This window comes from Myiozetetes cayanensis, unplaced genomic scaffold, assembly GCF_022539395.1.
Source record: "Myiozetetes cayanensis isolate MyiCay16 unplaced genomic scaffold, myiCay2020 scf12, whole genome shotgun sequence".
In the NCBI taxonomy this organism is placed as follows: domain Eukaryota; kingdom Metazoa; phylum Chordata; class Aves; order Passeriformes; family Tyrannidae; genus Myiozetetes; species Myiozetetes cayanensis.
In genome coordinates this window covers 6,341,744-6,358,617 of record NW_026086826.1, presented here as the reverse complement: position 1 = coordinate 6,358,617, position 16,874 = coordinate 6,341,744, and the positions used below count along the sequence as shown (strand labels likewise).

General features: G+C 37.6%; 1 protein-coding gene across 1 annotated transcript in view; it reads left to right on the top strand.

Moving 5' to 3' along the window:
• Positions 1 to 761: 761 nt before the first annotated feature.
• Positions 762 to 16,874, top strand: part of SPATA6 (spermatogenesis associated 6) — a 38,199-nt gene continuing 22,086 nt past the window's right edge. The window contains exons 1-9 of the mRNA XM_050307299.1: positions 762 to 920; positions 2,427 to 2,475; positions 3,249 to 3,290; positions 4,621 to 4,745; positions 9,285 to 9,365; positions 11,146 to 11,424; positions 13,064 to 13,151; positions 14,827 to 14,867; positions 16,581 to 16,756. Coding sequence (XP_050163256.1) covers positions 762 to 920; positions 2,427 to 2,475; positions 3,249 to 3,290; positions 4,621 to 4,745; positions 9,285 to 9,365; positions 11,146 to 11,424; positions 13,064 to 13,151; positions 14,827 to 14,867; positions 16,581 to 16,756 — 1,040 coding nt within the window. The remainder of the gene's footprint in view (positions 921 to 2,426; positions 2,476 to 3,248; positions 3,291 to 4,620; positions 4,746 to 9,284; positions 9,366 to 11,145; positions 11,425 to 13,063; positions 13,152 to 14,826; positions 14,868 to 16,580; positions 16,757 to 16,874) is intronic.

Genomic DNA, 16,874 nt, shown 5'->3' with positions numbered 1-16,874 from the left:
TAAAACCACGCTGCTTGGAGAAAATAGCAAATAGTTTTGCAATGAGTTGTGCACATCCTTGCAATTAGAACATAAGAAAGAATGTCTGATGTGCATCAGTGCTTTAGAAGCACACCAGCTTCTTCCTTAAAGAATAAGAATTGTTCAAAGTTGAGAGACTAGTGGCAGTATCTGGAAGATAATGAGAAGACTTCCTGCCTTGAGTACCCTCCAAGATGGCCAAACTTCCCAGAGAAATCCTGTGTCTGCTAGTACTGGAACAATTGCCTTTTCTCATTTACATACTAGAACAAAAGTTAATATAACATTTGCACATAAACTTACCCTTTCTGGTGGCTGGACAGAGTATGGATATCTAAGCATGTACTTTTACCAGCTTCATTCTGTAGTTAGGCTAAAGGTTGGATGGGTTTTTTTGTTGGCATCACGTAGACTTCATTCTACTTGACTCTTCATATAGAAGATGATTTTCTCTTCCATAGTCAATGCATGCCTTTAACTGTATTAACCTGGTGATGGATTTCAGTTTTGGTTGAAGACAATGGAGCGTGTTTACTTAAGCAAGATGAATTTGGTCCTGGTTATTTTAAAATGGTGACTATTTTTCCTGATCATTCTGTACAAATAGAATTGCTTCAGAGAAGAAATTTTTTCATTCTAGTGTGTTATAATCTGACTCTCAGAAATCAACCATTTCAGTCCTGTTTCATTTTTATCTTGAGAACAGCCATTACTTCTTTATCTAAAGTTCAGTTTGTTTAATGAGTGTGTTACTCTTACAGATAACTTGTCCTGGAGTGCTGCTGAAAGACAAAGAGGAGCTTTATCTCAGTGTTTTTGTACTTGGGCAGTATAAAAAAACTCAATGTGTCCCTGCAGTGTTTCCACTCTTCTTTCAAGAAAAACTAGTATTTGAAAAGGTAAGACATGTCAAGAGCTAATACAGCCCAAATAAACCCCATCCCAAATTCCACAAAAACCATCTGCAAAACCCATGAGCACAAGTAATCACACTGAGGATGGCACAGTATCTTAACTCCTGCTTCCCTTCAGCACAAAGGAGAGTGTGCCTGTGTTATCCACATGCATACTAAAGATTATAATGTATGATGAGACTTTTCAGGTGTTTGTTCCTTTTGTGAACTTCTCTTTCTCAGCATCTATTTCGCTAGTTTGGAAGGAACTGCATGTTGCTGTTCTAAAAATTATGGCAAGGTGAAGAACAAAGACCATATAGTGTAGGAGAGTCAATTTAGTAGAAGGATAGAATAGCAGCTCAAGCCTTTTTGGTGACATCTTACTCCCTTTGAGATACTTTTTTCATGGTTTGTCACCAGAATTCCCAGACTGGTACTCTGACCCTATAATTTATAGTTGTTTATCACATATTTGAGTCCCTACTAGCTTCATTGTTAGTGCCACAGGGGTAATGGAACACAGTATCTCACAGATATGATCTGGCTTCTCGACTACCTATGAATAATAATACTTTGCCCTTTCTAGTTCTTTTCCTTTAAGCATCCCCCAGCACTTTGAAAATCAGGCTGAGTAAACATCAGTGATGCTCTGGTGAAGAGGGTAAGAAACAAACAGTGATAATTTCACTGGCTACTGAAGAGTAAGAAAGACCATCATTCTTTAAAGGCAGGCAGACCACAGACTACTTCAGGGAAATGTACTGAATATTGTTTTCAGTGTAATTTAGGGAACCTCCAAGACACCATCTCCTTACAAAAGAAGGTGAACAAGAAAACACAGAATAATATCTGTCTTCTTACAAATAGCTATTGATTAGGTCTAGATCCTTGTGGAGCACCAGTACTTTGTGGATTTTAATGTTTAGTACCTTGAATAGCAGTGTGATTTACACCGCTGTGCTGAGACTTTTATGCAGAATTAAGGGGAAATCTATTACCTGGTGAATATCCACTGCAACATCCTCCCCTATTCCTTGCCATCTATTCACATGGGATTCAGATTAAAAAAAAAAAAAAACTGGAGTCTGTACATGAATAGTCACTTCCATGAAAATTAAGCTTAAAGCATTACCAATAAATTAAAGAATATATTATTCATCCATCAGAATTGTACTACTTTCAGCAATTTATCTTTTTCTCTTGAAATTTGCTTAAACAGTACTTACCACTACGTCTTTAACTCTTCACAATACCTCATAATTTAACTATGGAGAGGTAACTCTTAATGGCTAGAAAGCATATAACAACAATTGCTGACTTTCAATGAATTTGATTATGTTCCAAATGATAATTGCAGTATTCTTTCTTTATCCAGGAGGGATAGGACTCTTGAGAACCATCTTGGCAAGGAAGAGTATTGATTTGGGGTTTTTTATCTTCTGTTTCCCCAGTGGTCCATCTAAATATTTTGACTGTGCCATTTTTATTATTTATTAATTTCTTTTTCAGGAATTTGCTAATACAGTTGATCCTGGAGACCTTGTGAAGTTATTGGAATGTAGGTTCTGCTTTTTATGTATCCTGTGTTGTATCTGTTAATGTCATGCATGTGTGGGCTCTAAAGGCTTTTTGGAGGTTTAAAGTATGTGGTAGTTTTTCTATCAGGAGCCTGTTCTCTGAATAGCTAGTAGGTAAGCACTTTTGTTATCTAACAAAATGCCTCTAGAATTTTGTGTTCCATGCTTTAAAAGAGGAAAAAGGTGAAAAGTCATAATTGATTGGAAATCCAGCTGGTTATCCAGATAGGTAATGAGTTCCTTATTATAGTTACTTATTTGATTAATTTTCAAATTATATAAGCATAAACATCCAATTTTTGAAAAACTAGTCATTTCATTATTCATTCATCAGAAAATTATGTCTTGCCACATTTGGATTATAATGAATTGTAGTGAGAAAACACTGACCCTGAACTCAAACTCCAGAAACATGCACCTTTATACTGGGAGTTATCTGAAAAGTGGGCAAAACTTGCATAATCTTTAAAAGACGACAAACTTGGCAGCAGATAGAACTTACCAAGCTCTAAGTCCAATTAGAGTTGTGATTTGTGTGCTGCTAATGCCATTGTGTTCATCTGTGATATTTATGCAAGCTGCTTTTAATTTTCTCTTATTGTTGGTGTGGTGGAAATAGTACAGCAATACATACAGTGCTGTGAAGATTAAATCAGTGATCTGGGTTTTTTGGGCTTTGACTATGAGAATTACTTTTCCTTTTAGGTTTGGATTGGATTTTTTTAACTCATGAAAAAACTTTTTTCCCTTCTAGTTGACACAGCAGTACTTGAACTAATACAGCTCATTCCTCCAGGTATTGTATCAGTCTCTTCATAAATTATGCAGTTTAATAGGTGAATTTCCACGAGGACATTGCCCATTACAGCACAATCACTTTTTCCAACACACAAACAACATAGAAAGCTCTTCAACAAGTAGTCCTCTGAATATAAAATGTTAATAGATCAAGAGGATCTCATTCTTGAAAGAGAATGGTAACTGAATATTGAAATGTACCATAGTCAGACTTAGGAAAGTGATAATATTTTAAAAACGGAAAATAAACTGAAATCATCCAGTGCATACTTATTAAGTACATCACAATTCACTTGCAAAGAGGCTTTCTGTGAAATTTCAGAGTGCATAATCTTGTTCTCAGAATGACACTTTTTTTCCTTCCATTTTAATGGTGACCATTGGGAAAACTCTTATCCTCACTATAAGTATTACAGGTCTCTTGGGATGTCTGAAGATAATAAATAGCGATTTGTCATACTTCTGTTATTGGTTTGTGTGATTATAAAAATCTATTTTAATGAAATTCAAGTGTTCCCATGAATAATGTAAATCTGCATTTTATTGGAAATAAAGTCAAGTTTTAAAGAGGACTCATTTGGAAACTGGGGTATTAAAAGCACTCTCTGTCACTTGTTCTTAGTACTTTCAAGGAAACAATTGCTTCTCTCAGGTGACTCACCAGACTGTTTACTTGAAGAAATGTACCAAATGGGGAGTATTTTTTTTTTGTGGGAGGGTAAAAGATCTTATTTATCTTTAGGGGTCAGAGATAGGTGTGATACACTTCAACATAAGCTGACAAGATGGCTACAATAGCACAAGTTAAATTTTTTTATAATATAAAACTTTCCCTCAAAACAAAATATATCTTTTTTTTTTTAAAGTAGGAAATCAGGATATTGAGAAAATCTTGGGGTAGTTATTTTGATATTGCTTGTGTTACTTTCTTGCTGCTACTATGATATGGAATGATACAGTTTTTCATAAGGAATTGGTTGCCCTTAAAAATACTGATTTCTTCCATGGCATGGAAAGGAAAAGAAGAAGAAACTCCTGAAAAGTTGCCTAGAGAAAACTTCTCATATATCTCTTATAAAACAGCTAACACAATCTTTAATTTTTTTACAATCAAACATCAAAATATAGTTTCATAGTAGATTCTGCACATTGCTGCTGCTGATTTAACTTGATTGAGGTTATTTCCTGGTGCTATAGGAGTTTTGGAGCCATGCTGAAAATTCGTAAAGAGCAAAATTTATCCTGGTTTCAGCGTGGCTCTCTGTGTGCGGTGTCTGTGCTATCTGCCTTTGTCTATTTTCCAATTAAAGTATACATTTTCTTTTTAGTGGGAAGAGTTCTAGCTACGTATGAAGAAAATACAAGAGATTTCCTGTTCCCTGACCCTAAGCTTACCCGTGGGCACCGTGGTTTAGAGCGTGAGATTTTAATGAAGAGGTCCTCTTCTTTTACAGTGAGTGAATGTCTGTGGATTGTATTTATGACACAGTCTGTTTCACTGAAGAAACCCCTTGAACTGCTTCAAATGAAAAGCGATTACTTCTGACAGATTTTGCCGTTTTAGGTGTTGAATGTACAAATCCACCGTTGAACTTTGGTGAAAGTATAATCTTTTCTCAAAATACTTCCAAGGAATTATTTAATGTGGAAAAAGTAAGTTTCCACTTGGTTTGCAGTGTGGCACCATGACATGTCTCCATTCAGTTTAATCTGTGGTGCAGCTGGTGTGGTGAAGGGATGCAGGAGAAGAGGGAGATGTCATATAGACTTCATGGTTCTCAATGGGTAAACCATGTAACCCTCCTTCTCAGTCTCTGTAGCATTTTTCAGACCATTTTGGAACTGTTTTGGACTATGACAGTCACCACAAATTTACAGTGCTATCCCAAATGACCTGTGGGCCTCCCTGAAGTGCAAGGTTACCACTAAAATAGCAAGTTACTGAAATTTAGCTTAGTGCTGCATGATTGCTTTTATGTTCCCAAAACTGTTTGTTAAGGTCTGTTCAGGTCATTCACACTCATTCACTAACTTGCCTTTTCTACAGTTTCAAAAAAGCTATGATAAACAACAGATAATTGGCAGAATGAGTGCAATGAATTAATGGTAATTTTCTGGAGATAAGGGCTCAAGTACCTATTAAATGAAAATGAATTCATCTCACACTGCCCTTTCATGAAGTTTGGCTGTTGAATCTTAAGTGTCAGCAGAATAACTCAGGAAGGCTCCTTAATGATGATGGTGACGGTGTGTTTGAGCATTTGTTTTTGTGTGGTCTATTTTGGTTAAGTTTTACTAGTGGATTGACAGGACATTTGGATTGGGAAGATAGGGACTCAGTTGTCTTGTCTGTTATGATTAGACTAAAAGCATGTGGCAGGAGGGAAATGCTGATTAAAGGTCACTGGTATCTTTTAGCTGGTGGAATCTTTCCCCTGCAAGGGCAGCCTGGAAACTGCCCAGTCACTTGCAATTAAAAGTGCTAATTTGGTGTCTAATGCTGTGTTACATTTGAATGCATTAAAACTGTGATTTTGTGCTACATAACGTATGATTCTGCAGCAGCTTAAAACAGCCCCTGCAAAAACAGCCGTTATTTTTTGGCCACAGCACCTCTTTGAGATGGTTCATCCCCTACATGGTAGTGGTGGCTCAGGAGATGCAGTGGAACAGTTTTGTTTTCATGCTGCTTATGGAATAGGTACTTTCCCAGTGTTGAGAAATAAGAGGGAGGTAGTGATAAATGAGATGGTATTTGCTAAATGCTTTTAGATTTTTTGTGAACACAATATAATTGGTCTCTGTAGAAGCAGAGCCACTAGAGAACTATGAGGGGTTTTTTGAGGGACCTGGTTCTTTAATACAAAAATTATGTATTTTCCAATAAAGAAAAGGTGCCATGATTTGTGAACTGTGAGGAGATGTGATCAGAGTAATTTGGATATGTAGCTGAATGATGGCACTGTAGTAAGCTTTAAAAAGTTGATGTAAGACACAAATGTACTTCCATGTCCTTGGGAGCAGCATAAATTAAATCCATCTCGTGCCCTAGAGCAGGGACTGCAGAAGCACCTGTTGCTCCATTCCATCTCCATTGCAGAAAATACAGTTTAAGAAAGAATATTGGCATACTGTGACCCCCGTTTCAGGAATAATGCAGAAGATGTGTTTGTTTGATGGCATTGGAGGGAGGCTCCCAAAAGGAATTTGTTCCTCTCCTTGCCTGCTATATGGGATAACTGTGAGAAGATTTTTACCTCCAGAGGAAATGCAGTCTCCAAATGCCTCCATCTTCCAGAGTTCCCTGAGCTTTACTGGCAAGTATCCCCTGCTAACTTTGTCAGCACGAAGCACTGAATGTGAATGATAAGCGAAAGGGAAATGTTAAACAAGGTCGTGAGAACCTTCACATTATTCTTATGCTAGTGAGGCCATGTTCTTCCCACATGAAAAGTTATTTATAGCTAGCTGAGATGCTGAATATTTTTGACTGGCAGCTGTGCTTCAGTGGCACTTTGATTCCCAATAAATTTGTCCTTTATTAAAAAAATAAAGGTAGCAACAGCGAGGTTACGGTTGTGGAGTTCAGATAGGCAGTGACAAGCAGTGTCTGCTTAACACTGCTAATCTGCCAGTTGGAAGGAATCCCAAGTTGAGAGGATCAGAACTCCTCCAGAAATCTGGCACTTGGCTGATAATGTCTCTGGCTGAATGTCTTATGAGGCTTACAAACTCAGTACGCACACAAGACATGCCTCGAGTTATCTCGCCTGGGCCAGTGTTGCCCAGCTGAGGCTCTTGCTGGCTCTTCTGTATTTCTCTGCAACCCTTGCCTTTCAGAATATGTTTATGCCTTGACTGTGGTAGTGACTTCTTACAGATGTTCTTATCTCCATTCCCCACCCTCATGCAGTATTGGCCATGTTACTTAAAGCAGTTTCTTTTTAGTTATGCTATCTCTCATTAGCATGCCAGTATAAGACCTTCTGTTATATTCATACATATTTTTTAAGCTACAGAGTTGTACTTACACTCCTTACAGTCAAATGCACATATTAGAGTTGTTTTCGAACTTTTCTTCTTGTAAATATCTTTATAGTTTTTCCATGATCAAATTAGTGTCATTCCCATATCACTTCTGTTTAATGACTGGTACAGCAGTACTGGCTAGCCTGCTCAGGGTTGCAGACACCACTGAGCCAGAGGCAGAAGAATAGATCCCAAAAACTTTCTGGCTGGATTTTCATTTCCAGATGTCTTTGGGGCTATACAAGAGTCTTTACATAATACTATATTGAGTATCCTTCAGCAGTCCTGAGTTTGGGATCTGTGGAGAACAGAAGAACTCGTCTGATAGATTCTGACTTGTAAGTTAATTTTGGCCTATCCATGCCTGTGTATGCAAGTGCCATCCCTTATTCCCTCTCCACAAACTATTTCTTTGAAGAAACCATGGATTTGTGCTTTTTTTTTTTTTTTAGCTAAGAGCATTTAACAATTTTGTAATCATTTCCAGTCTCTGTAAAAGCAGTAGGTGCTCTATTGCTGCATTTTATAGTAGACTCACTAATTCTGATGTGTCCTTTCTTACATTGTTGATAGCACTTGACAATTCATTAGTAATAAAAATGAGTTGATTAAAGATGATCAGTTTAAAACCTCTTTTATATGCCATAACTTGACTTGATTGAATCCTGGACTCTGTTAATTGTTATGACTGAGCTTTCTTGGCATTTTTGTAATTTCATTTCCATAATGTAACCTGTGGCTGGACCGTATTCCCTGGTGGGAAATCAGTGTGTGTTCAGGGAGCTGGTGGAGGATAGTTTGGTTCAGCGAAAGACTTCACTCATGAAGTCCCTGCTAATTCTTAATGCACGTGGGACAGTGTCACAAACAGACCAGCTCCTTTTCACGTCTCAGTGATTTTGTGTGTTCATGTGCACAAAAGCCCGTGCACACAGATGCCTCACAGGCAGCAAACTCTGTCCATGTTGAAAGAAAACAAAGTGGAAATTTCTACGGGCATTTGATTCTCTCTTTGCTTCTGCAGAGCTGTAGAGCATGCACATGTATGATCCCCACTTGTTTATAGCATGTGTGTCATTTACTTCTTGTATGCCTTGTTTTAATGCCACTGTTTTGGGAAATGATGCCTGTGTGGCATAATCCCTGCCCTTGACACCCAGTAAATTTTGTATACGTTACCCAATTCTAGCTGATTTTAACAGGAAATAGAGCCTCTGAGGTATTATGTTCTTAACCGTGGCTGCAGTGAAAGAAGGTGAGTGGAATAGAAACTGTTGGCCACGTAAAAAGGGAGGGACCTGCTGGCCATGAGTATGTGTGTGCTGTGATTGACCTGGAGGCCCAGTTGGACTCCACTGATTCCAATTTGGTCAAAGTTGGGCTGCCACATGGGCAAGAGGGTGTTGAGAAGAGGTGGAACGTGGTTGCAGACCAAGGGAGACAATCCATAGAAATCAGACTGCTCTAATGATTACAGAATGAAGGGTATTCTTAGTCCTGCTGTTGCAAATGAATAGTTATTTACAGTGTGATTGACTAATTAAACAAAGTGTTTTTACAAAACAGGGTGACCCAACTGAGACTATTCATAAGTTTACAAAGTTAGCATTATTGAAACTTCTAGAGCATGACTGAAATTTTTATTGATGCTCTGTACCATGGCATGAAAAATCTTTAAAAATGCTTTTGACAAAAAAAAATGTATTGAAATAAAAGTCAGACCTTAATTGTTGTACAAAAGCAGTATAATCATCTGTAATTGAATTGTCAGAAATGCAAATGTTAGCATCTTGACATTTACCATTGCTGTTCTGTCTTTTCTAATTATCTTTATTAAGGGCTGAAATTAACAAAGGAAATAGCTTAAAATTAGGAATAGTTTGTTACATTAGATGACATTTACCTCTTTGATACCCTTTATCTTGAGTTGGAGCTTAATGTTCAATTATTGTCTCTCTTCTAGGGAATTGCACCAAAATTGAGATTTTCTACAATCTCCCTTATTGCAGAAAGTCTGTTAAGCTCAGGAAGGAGTCACATACAGGTTAGCATAATTTAATTGTTTGCAATTTAATTTCCAGATTTAATATTGATAGCCTTGCTTCCAATTTTTGCATGTGCTGCTCACTTCAAACTTTTCTCATTCTTTTGTTGTGGTTAAAGCAGTTATCATGGGTGCTTGACAACTTGATTAAATTTTTAATCAAGTATGAGTAAAGAGTGAGTTTGGTGCATGACAGTAAATGCTGAGAGTTCCTTGAATCTGAAACAATTATCAGCGGCTGTGTTCTGTGATCAGCTGAAGTGTCAGTCCCTGCTGTATTTGTAGGTGGGAAGATGCCTTCTCACCATTTGTTACTGACACTTCAAATTAAGGACAGTGAAAACTAGGTGAAGTCAGAGAAGGTACATTATTAAAACCAAACCAATTAATTTAATTGTTTTCCGACAACTATAGCATTACTAGTCATGGAAATGAAGATTTTTTTTGAAAAGGCGATCACATATTTTAATCTGGAAATGCTGCTCCTGAAACAAGTAAAGTGAAAGGTGAAGAAGCACTGTTCTCCGGTCTCACAGATTGGAATTTTGGTTTGGTTTCCTGGCACAAGCTGTCATGTAAAGTTACTCTGACATCCTCCATTTTTTTGCCATATTATTGAAAAATGGTGCAGCATCATGAAAATGGAATGGTTGTCAGGAAGGTTTGTGTGCAAAGACACTTAGGTGAGTTTGATCTGTTTGTGGCATTGCTAACAAGTCCACTGAGAAGTTTCTTCCAAATTTAGCAAATGAAATGTATTGAGACAGAAAAGAATTAAAAAATCAGTGAAAATTGTCACTGTCAGAAAATCAGCTTCTGTGAAGGTGACTGGAGTAAGGGCAGTTTGATTTAAAATTTAGAATGTCCATAAAAGTATCTAATATGTTATGAATGGCATATCAGATTTGCTTGTGTTGTAGTGAAGATTTAGTTTCACAGCTGGTGTGAGCCAGAAGCAGCACAGCCTACTTCTGATGAAACTGAAATTAATCTTAAAGAATTAGGTCTGGTTTTGTGAGGACCAGTTCCGTACTCTGTCTCACTATCAGCTGCACAAGTGGTAGTTCAGTCTTGTGTGATCCCAAATTCAAACTATGTCGATGCAAGACAAAGACACAACCTCAACCTCACTCACTGTTTAGTGTAGAGAACTGAGATCTTTGGAGGATGGTCTTAAAAGTTTTGGGGTTATTTTTTGGTGGGGAGGGGAAGTATTTTTCTTGATTAAACTTTACTTCTTGATTATAACTCTGAAGAAACTAGTAAAAATCACCATGGTCCAAGAAAATATGAATTCCAGAGAATGTAGTTACACTTCTTTAGGCAACTCTAAGTGGATATAATTTAAACTATGAAATAGGCTTCTATTTTAATTTATATATTTCATTTTAGACGGTAAGAATTTTAAAAGGTTAAAATAAAAGTTCAAACAGATGGAAATACGCTTCAAATCTGTGTTTGTCCGATTCAGGTAAAGTTTGTGCAAAATACACTTGTGAATTTTTTACAGTCTCTGTACACTAACGGTGTGAGAAAGCTAATTGAGTAAGTATCACTTAGCATCTAACATGTAGTAATGTGTGCTTTAACCTTCTGGTTTCAGAGAAATTGGTAAACAATTGGTTTTTGAAACTGCTGTTTGATTATAGTTCTGTGAGGAGAACTTCAGATGACATGGCATCTATTTCTGTTGAATTGTTAGTTCCTTGTTTGCTCTGTGTTGGGTGACCTTTGTCCTACAACGCCTGTCAAATCAGATAATTTCTCTTCTTCACTTTAGGGTGGTTTGAATGGGGCACATCGTTCAACCTCAAATGGAAAATTGCACACGAAGTTGCCGAAGAAAAACGCTCTTTCACCTGAGAGAAGCAGGCACAGCTTGGCAACCAAGAACTACGAGCAGCCCACAATAGCTTCCAAATCCCGCTCCCCGTCGCCGTACACCAACAGGCGGATGTGTGAGCTCTCAGAAGAAGCCAGGCAGCGCCTGGCCCATTTAAACCTGGGTCCTCACGAATTCAGAAGGGAAACCGATAAACCTCCGTTTGTAGTGAGGCGGGTTTGTATTCGCTCCAAAGTGCTCCCAGCTTAAGCTCAGATCAAATGTTGTTCTTTCGCTAAATGCCTCTCCGAAAATTCATTCAGCTCGTAGTTTAGATGGATAATTTTTCTCTCCTTTAACAGTCTGTCACATAGTGATTTAAATGTAAAATTAACTAAAATAAAATTTCTTTTATCCGCTTTAGCAACAGACAAAGATCAAATTCTTTCATGAATATCGTGGTTAAATTCTCTGAGGCCCCATTTCTTTTCTTCCAGCGCACTAGACAGGATAATAGGTGTATAAATTCAGCTTGGAAGTAATTGATATTAGTATTAAAAATTCCTGAATAAGACTTTAAAGAAAGAGTGTCTAGTCGCATTATGAACACTTACACTTTCTCTCTTTCAACTTTTTTTTATGTTGGCATCCTGTGATCTTTGAAGCACTTCCCTTGCTCAGAGCTACATCTCAAACACTCTGACTTAGAGTTCATAACATAAGGACTTTTTGCCATACATGAAAAATTGTTCTGAAATTAGGTACTTATTTAAAGAAATTGTGTGTAAGAGGTTTAAAATGAAGGGGCTACATTGCCCAGCCACTTGGAGGATTATATACTTATGTTTTTTTCCCCTCTTACTTTTTCTTCTGATTGCAACAATCCTTTGTTTTTAGTAAACCACTTTGAATCTGTAGGGGTAGAAATGGGATTGTTCTTGTTCTGTGCTATGACATTATGATCTGTGTAGTATTTTGGATGTTGTCCCAGGCAGTGAGATAATCTAGTGTTTAATTTGTTTGCTTCTCACTTCATCTTTTTTTCAGTATGTGTGCAAATTTATTAATAATATCTTATTAAATTTCAGAGTTCTTTTCCAAGTTTTATTCTACTTATAGGTAGAAAAAAATATAGGTACCTTTTAGAAATCAGAATAGCCCTAGTAAGTCATTAGTCATTCATCACTCTGCTGTTTCTCTCTGAGATATTTTTCTTTCAACTCCTTTTATTCAATTCTTCTGGTTTTTGGTCTATAGCTGAAGTTCACAGTTTAATTATAACATCGTTAAAACTGATTATTGATTTTCAATGCTTGGTTCTGTTTGTACAAAAAAGGAAAAAAACTTTTCTCTTAATTTAGCATATCATGACTGTCATGGCCTTTCTAGACTGAGAATGCTCTTTTTAGGGCATCTTTACTGCTGGGGACTCTTTTGGCCTGGAGACTTTGTGTTACATGAAGATTAAAACTGGATTATGCCAAATGTAACTTCCTTAATTAGGAAGAGATTCAGATCTCTCTTGGTGAAATCTGAGCTGTTTCGAATAAATATGAGACACCAAGAATTGTTTAAAAAGACAGCAGATGTTACAGATGAAGGATAAACTATCTGCATTTTCTTCTTTTTTTTTTTTTTGGACAATAGGATATTCAGAGTTTTCTAGACCTCTCTAGCACTGTTTGTTTTGGTTTATGAACAGTAATGCTAATAATACACACTAGCAAAGCAAAGTGTTATGAAAATAGTTTTAAATAGTACTTAAAGAAGAATAAAATATTTTAGAAAGTGCTAGATGTGGTCTTATGAACAAAACCAGAAAAAATAGGAATTGACACATTTGATATTGAGTACTTTAACAGTATTTTTGCTTCAGGTTGAACAAACAAGTCCTGGTGTTAAACTTCATACCTGGTGTTCCACACGAGAAAGCGCAGCAGGAGCCTGGGCCAAGGCAGGCCATGGTTGGTATTTCCTGCTATAGATCTCATTACTGCTTTTGATTTCTCCAGTGGGTTATTTTGCGTGTGGATGGGGGGGTTTATTATGTTGGGGGTTTATTTCTTATTAATAAGTCAGTCTATAATGGACAAAAAGCTGTTAGTTCTTCCTAGGAATAGAAAAAATACTGAATAAACTACTGCTTCAGAGGGTGCCCTTGAATAATCCTTTACCTCCTGAAACTTGGAACATAGTTCTACATGGCATGAAAACAGGAGCAGAGAATACCAAAGCCCAGGCGAGTGCTCTGTTTCACTCCACTTGTTTTGTTGAGTTGGACAGTGGAGCAAATCAGCACCACAGTTTGTGGGTGTGTTGATCAGGCCTGGAGTATTGATTATTTTGAAGTTCAAGGGCTCTGTTTCTTCAAAAATGAATAATGTTTATTTCAGCAGTATTTGTGAGCAGTGAGATCAGTGACTTACCATTATTAATGAGCATCCAGGGTGTGCTCCAATATCTTCTTCAGCATTCTTTGGTATCAGTAAGTGAGGGTTTAATAAAAAGTGTGGGACCAGAAAATTAAAGAAGTGCCCTAAAACTTGATTTTATTGCACGTGTCTGACAGTATGAGAATTTTAATGAGTCTCATCAGTAGTTGTTTATGTTTGCTCTGCCTCAATTTTATTGCATTTCCTCACTAATTATAAATTGTTATACATCAAATCATTATGAACACGTTATTTTACATGTGTTCTGTGTTGTAACACTGGATGCTGGATTGTAAAGGTTTCCCATTCCCTTTGGGAACAGGGTGACCTGTCTGTGATCTCTGGGTAATGTAACGGACCTATTATCATCTGATACCACTGAATACTAATAAACTGAGTTGGTGGTTTCTGGCCACTAGTTAGGAGACTGAAATCTACCTCACTATTAATATCCAGAGGATTTACTGATCACCTGCCTGTGCCTTGAGGCGTATCTGTAACTTCTAAAAAAAAAAAACAGATTCCTGGGATTAGAAATCTTAATACAGACAGTACAGTTTAGTCCTGTTTTGTTTTTCCTGGGTCCCAGTGTGAGGGTTGTTCAGCACAAACTGATATAACAGATCAAGAAGGGAGACATAATTTAATGTCAGTCCCCCAGGGTTGAGGTGCATATTGACAATGGGGAAGAATCCTAACCCAGTATGGACCTACGAGTTTCCCAGTGTAAGTTTCCATGGGCTTCATACTGGTGTGTGTGGGTCAGTGGCAAGGAAAGGAATGCAGAGGTGATAGGAGGAGGGAGAGTTGGTCATGAGGAAGCTTATTCAGAGAGGATTAGTAAGGTAGAATAATGTACATGAGAATTTTGGGGAATGGTAGAGCTTGGTTTGATCCTGATTTAGGCAATGAATAGCATAACAAAATGTGCCACTTCTGTCTATGCAAAAGGTGGTGCATACCCTGACTCATTGTTGTAAACATTGTATTCCATTAAATGTGAAGTCATGGTTTTCAGCTAAAGAAGGTGATTTCCTGAAAGATACTGAGGAGACTGTTTAGAATTTCATAGTGTATAATAATAATAAATTGCTTTAGTTCTGTTTGGGAGGAGAGGTAAGATGCTTTGTAAAAGCTTTTCATAAAATTTAGGACATTCAAATTTCGTTTTAATTTCTTCTGACATGCACCTTTTTTCTTTCTCCAGATCCTTCTCTTCTCAGCAGCTACAGACCCAAGAAAGCTGAAGTGAGTACTATGAAGTGCTGTTGTAACATGTTGTTTTTTGGGGAAGCTCTGAGCTTCCTAATCCTTCTTGGGTTGTCTTGCATATCTATTTCAGTATCAAAAGCAAGAAAAAGGACATTTAAAACTGATCTAACCCAGTTAGGGCTGATAAATTATTTACAAACAGTAAAGGGAAACTTAGCACTCTGTAAAGATGCTTGTGCCTGCAGGTACAGAACTTGTTTTTTCTTGGCATTAAGGCTTGCAGCAAGGCCATAGAGGAGTCTTTAAATGCACTTTGCATTTGCCTTCCCAGTCATTCTGAGAGTATTCTGCCTTCTGGAATTATATGGAAAAGTAGCACTGGTAGAACTGGCAAGCCAGCTGTGTTATTTCTCATCCTTTCTTTTTCATATTTTAGGTTTTTTGTGTATTAGAAGGATCTGAAGATCAGTGCCAGAGTTCTTTTGGGTTTTGGTGGGTTTTGTTCTTTACATCCTCATGTAGTTGGTTTTTTGCCTGTGTTCCTGGAGTACCGTAAAAATTGTGGGTTTAGGCATTTAATTAGGTGTGCCCTATTAGATTTCCTAATGAAAAAATTTTCCTGGGAAAACTGATGATAACAGGGAAGAGGAAAAAAGGGGAATTGTAAGGATAAACTTTGATATATGTTAAATGCACGTTTGTCACCAATGCACTTTTATTACCAAGGATTACCAAGTTTTGTGTACCATGAGAGTCTAATATATTGTGCCATTTCTGGATTGTTCAGTGGCTGTAAATGAGAAACAGTAAACAAAACAGAGAATTTCTACTAAATATGCTAAATATCTCTTCCTTTTTTTTATTTTAAGGTCATGTTATCACCCCCATCCCTCTGCCCCTCCCCACCTCCTTTGCCACATAGTGAGAAAGTAGATTTTAGGAGCAGTCATTGGAGAATGCAGAAGATAGCTGAGCTACAGGTTAATTCATCATGTTCTTGATGCCACCAATCACTTGTGATTCTCACAAAACCAGGTTTGAAGAGAATGCATCTTTCTCTTGACAGAAATATAATATAGCTTTGTTTTAGAGGAGCTGTTTCCCAGAGTTGAGGAAAAAAAGCCCTGCAGCCTGGAAAGAGCTAATGAATAACCTTATTATTGGTTGGTCTGGTTTTAGGTTCTTTTTCCTCAGCTTTGTGAAAGTGCTCCTGTAAAAGTCCCCATGCCAGGGAAAAGGGAGGTAGTCCATGGCAACATTTTAGTGGTGTGTTTCAGGTTAAGAGGAATATGAAAGGATTAACTAGTATAGTGAAGAGTGAGTAGAAGATGAGTAGATGGGCCTGAGTCTTCCCTTGAGGAACAGCAAATTATGAGAAAAAAAAAAGTCTTAAGAATGACAGATCCCAGAGTGAGAAGGAGTCCAAAGTTTGGGTTGTTTGGGCATTATTCTGAACCTGTGATTCCTGGGAAGGGTAAGCCTTTAAACTCTGCAATCAGAAAAGGTGATAAAAGGGCTGTTACAGTAGACTTTGCCATAAGATGGTGTGTTAGTTACCAACAGATTCCTCTGACACTTGTTGATTACTTTAGACTAGGGCTCTTTGTATGAAATGAGGGTCCTTGTTCTTTCCCCAGCAGACAGGTATTCCTGAATGTATGTACAACCTCTTGGGTTGAGAAATAAAACCGCAAAAACTGTACATCTTGGTACTCATAATAAATTTTAGTTTGGTGGGGTATTTTTCAGGCAAAATCTGCTCGTAGAGAAGACTTGGACAGTTCTGTTGTTTGCGATGAGGACGAGCTCTCAGATCCACCCAACAGACGGTCCCACTCTGCTGGTTCATTGGAGCGTTCGGCACCTCCGGCATTTCAGAAGCACTCCCTGAGTTCTGTGCTGCATCGATCTTCTCTAAGGGAAAGGTAATGACCTGGTTTTGTTTATGAAATTCTGGAATTGTTAATGCGAACAGATGATAACGGTACTTGCACGACTGCAGTTTGCATTTGTGGAGCTGTGTGGGCTGAAGGGACTGAAAAA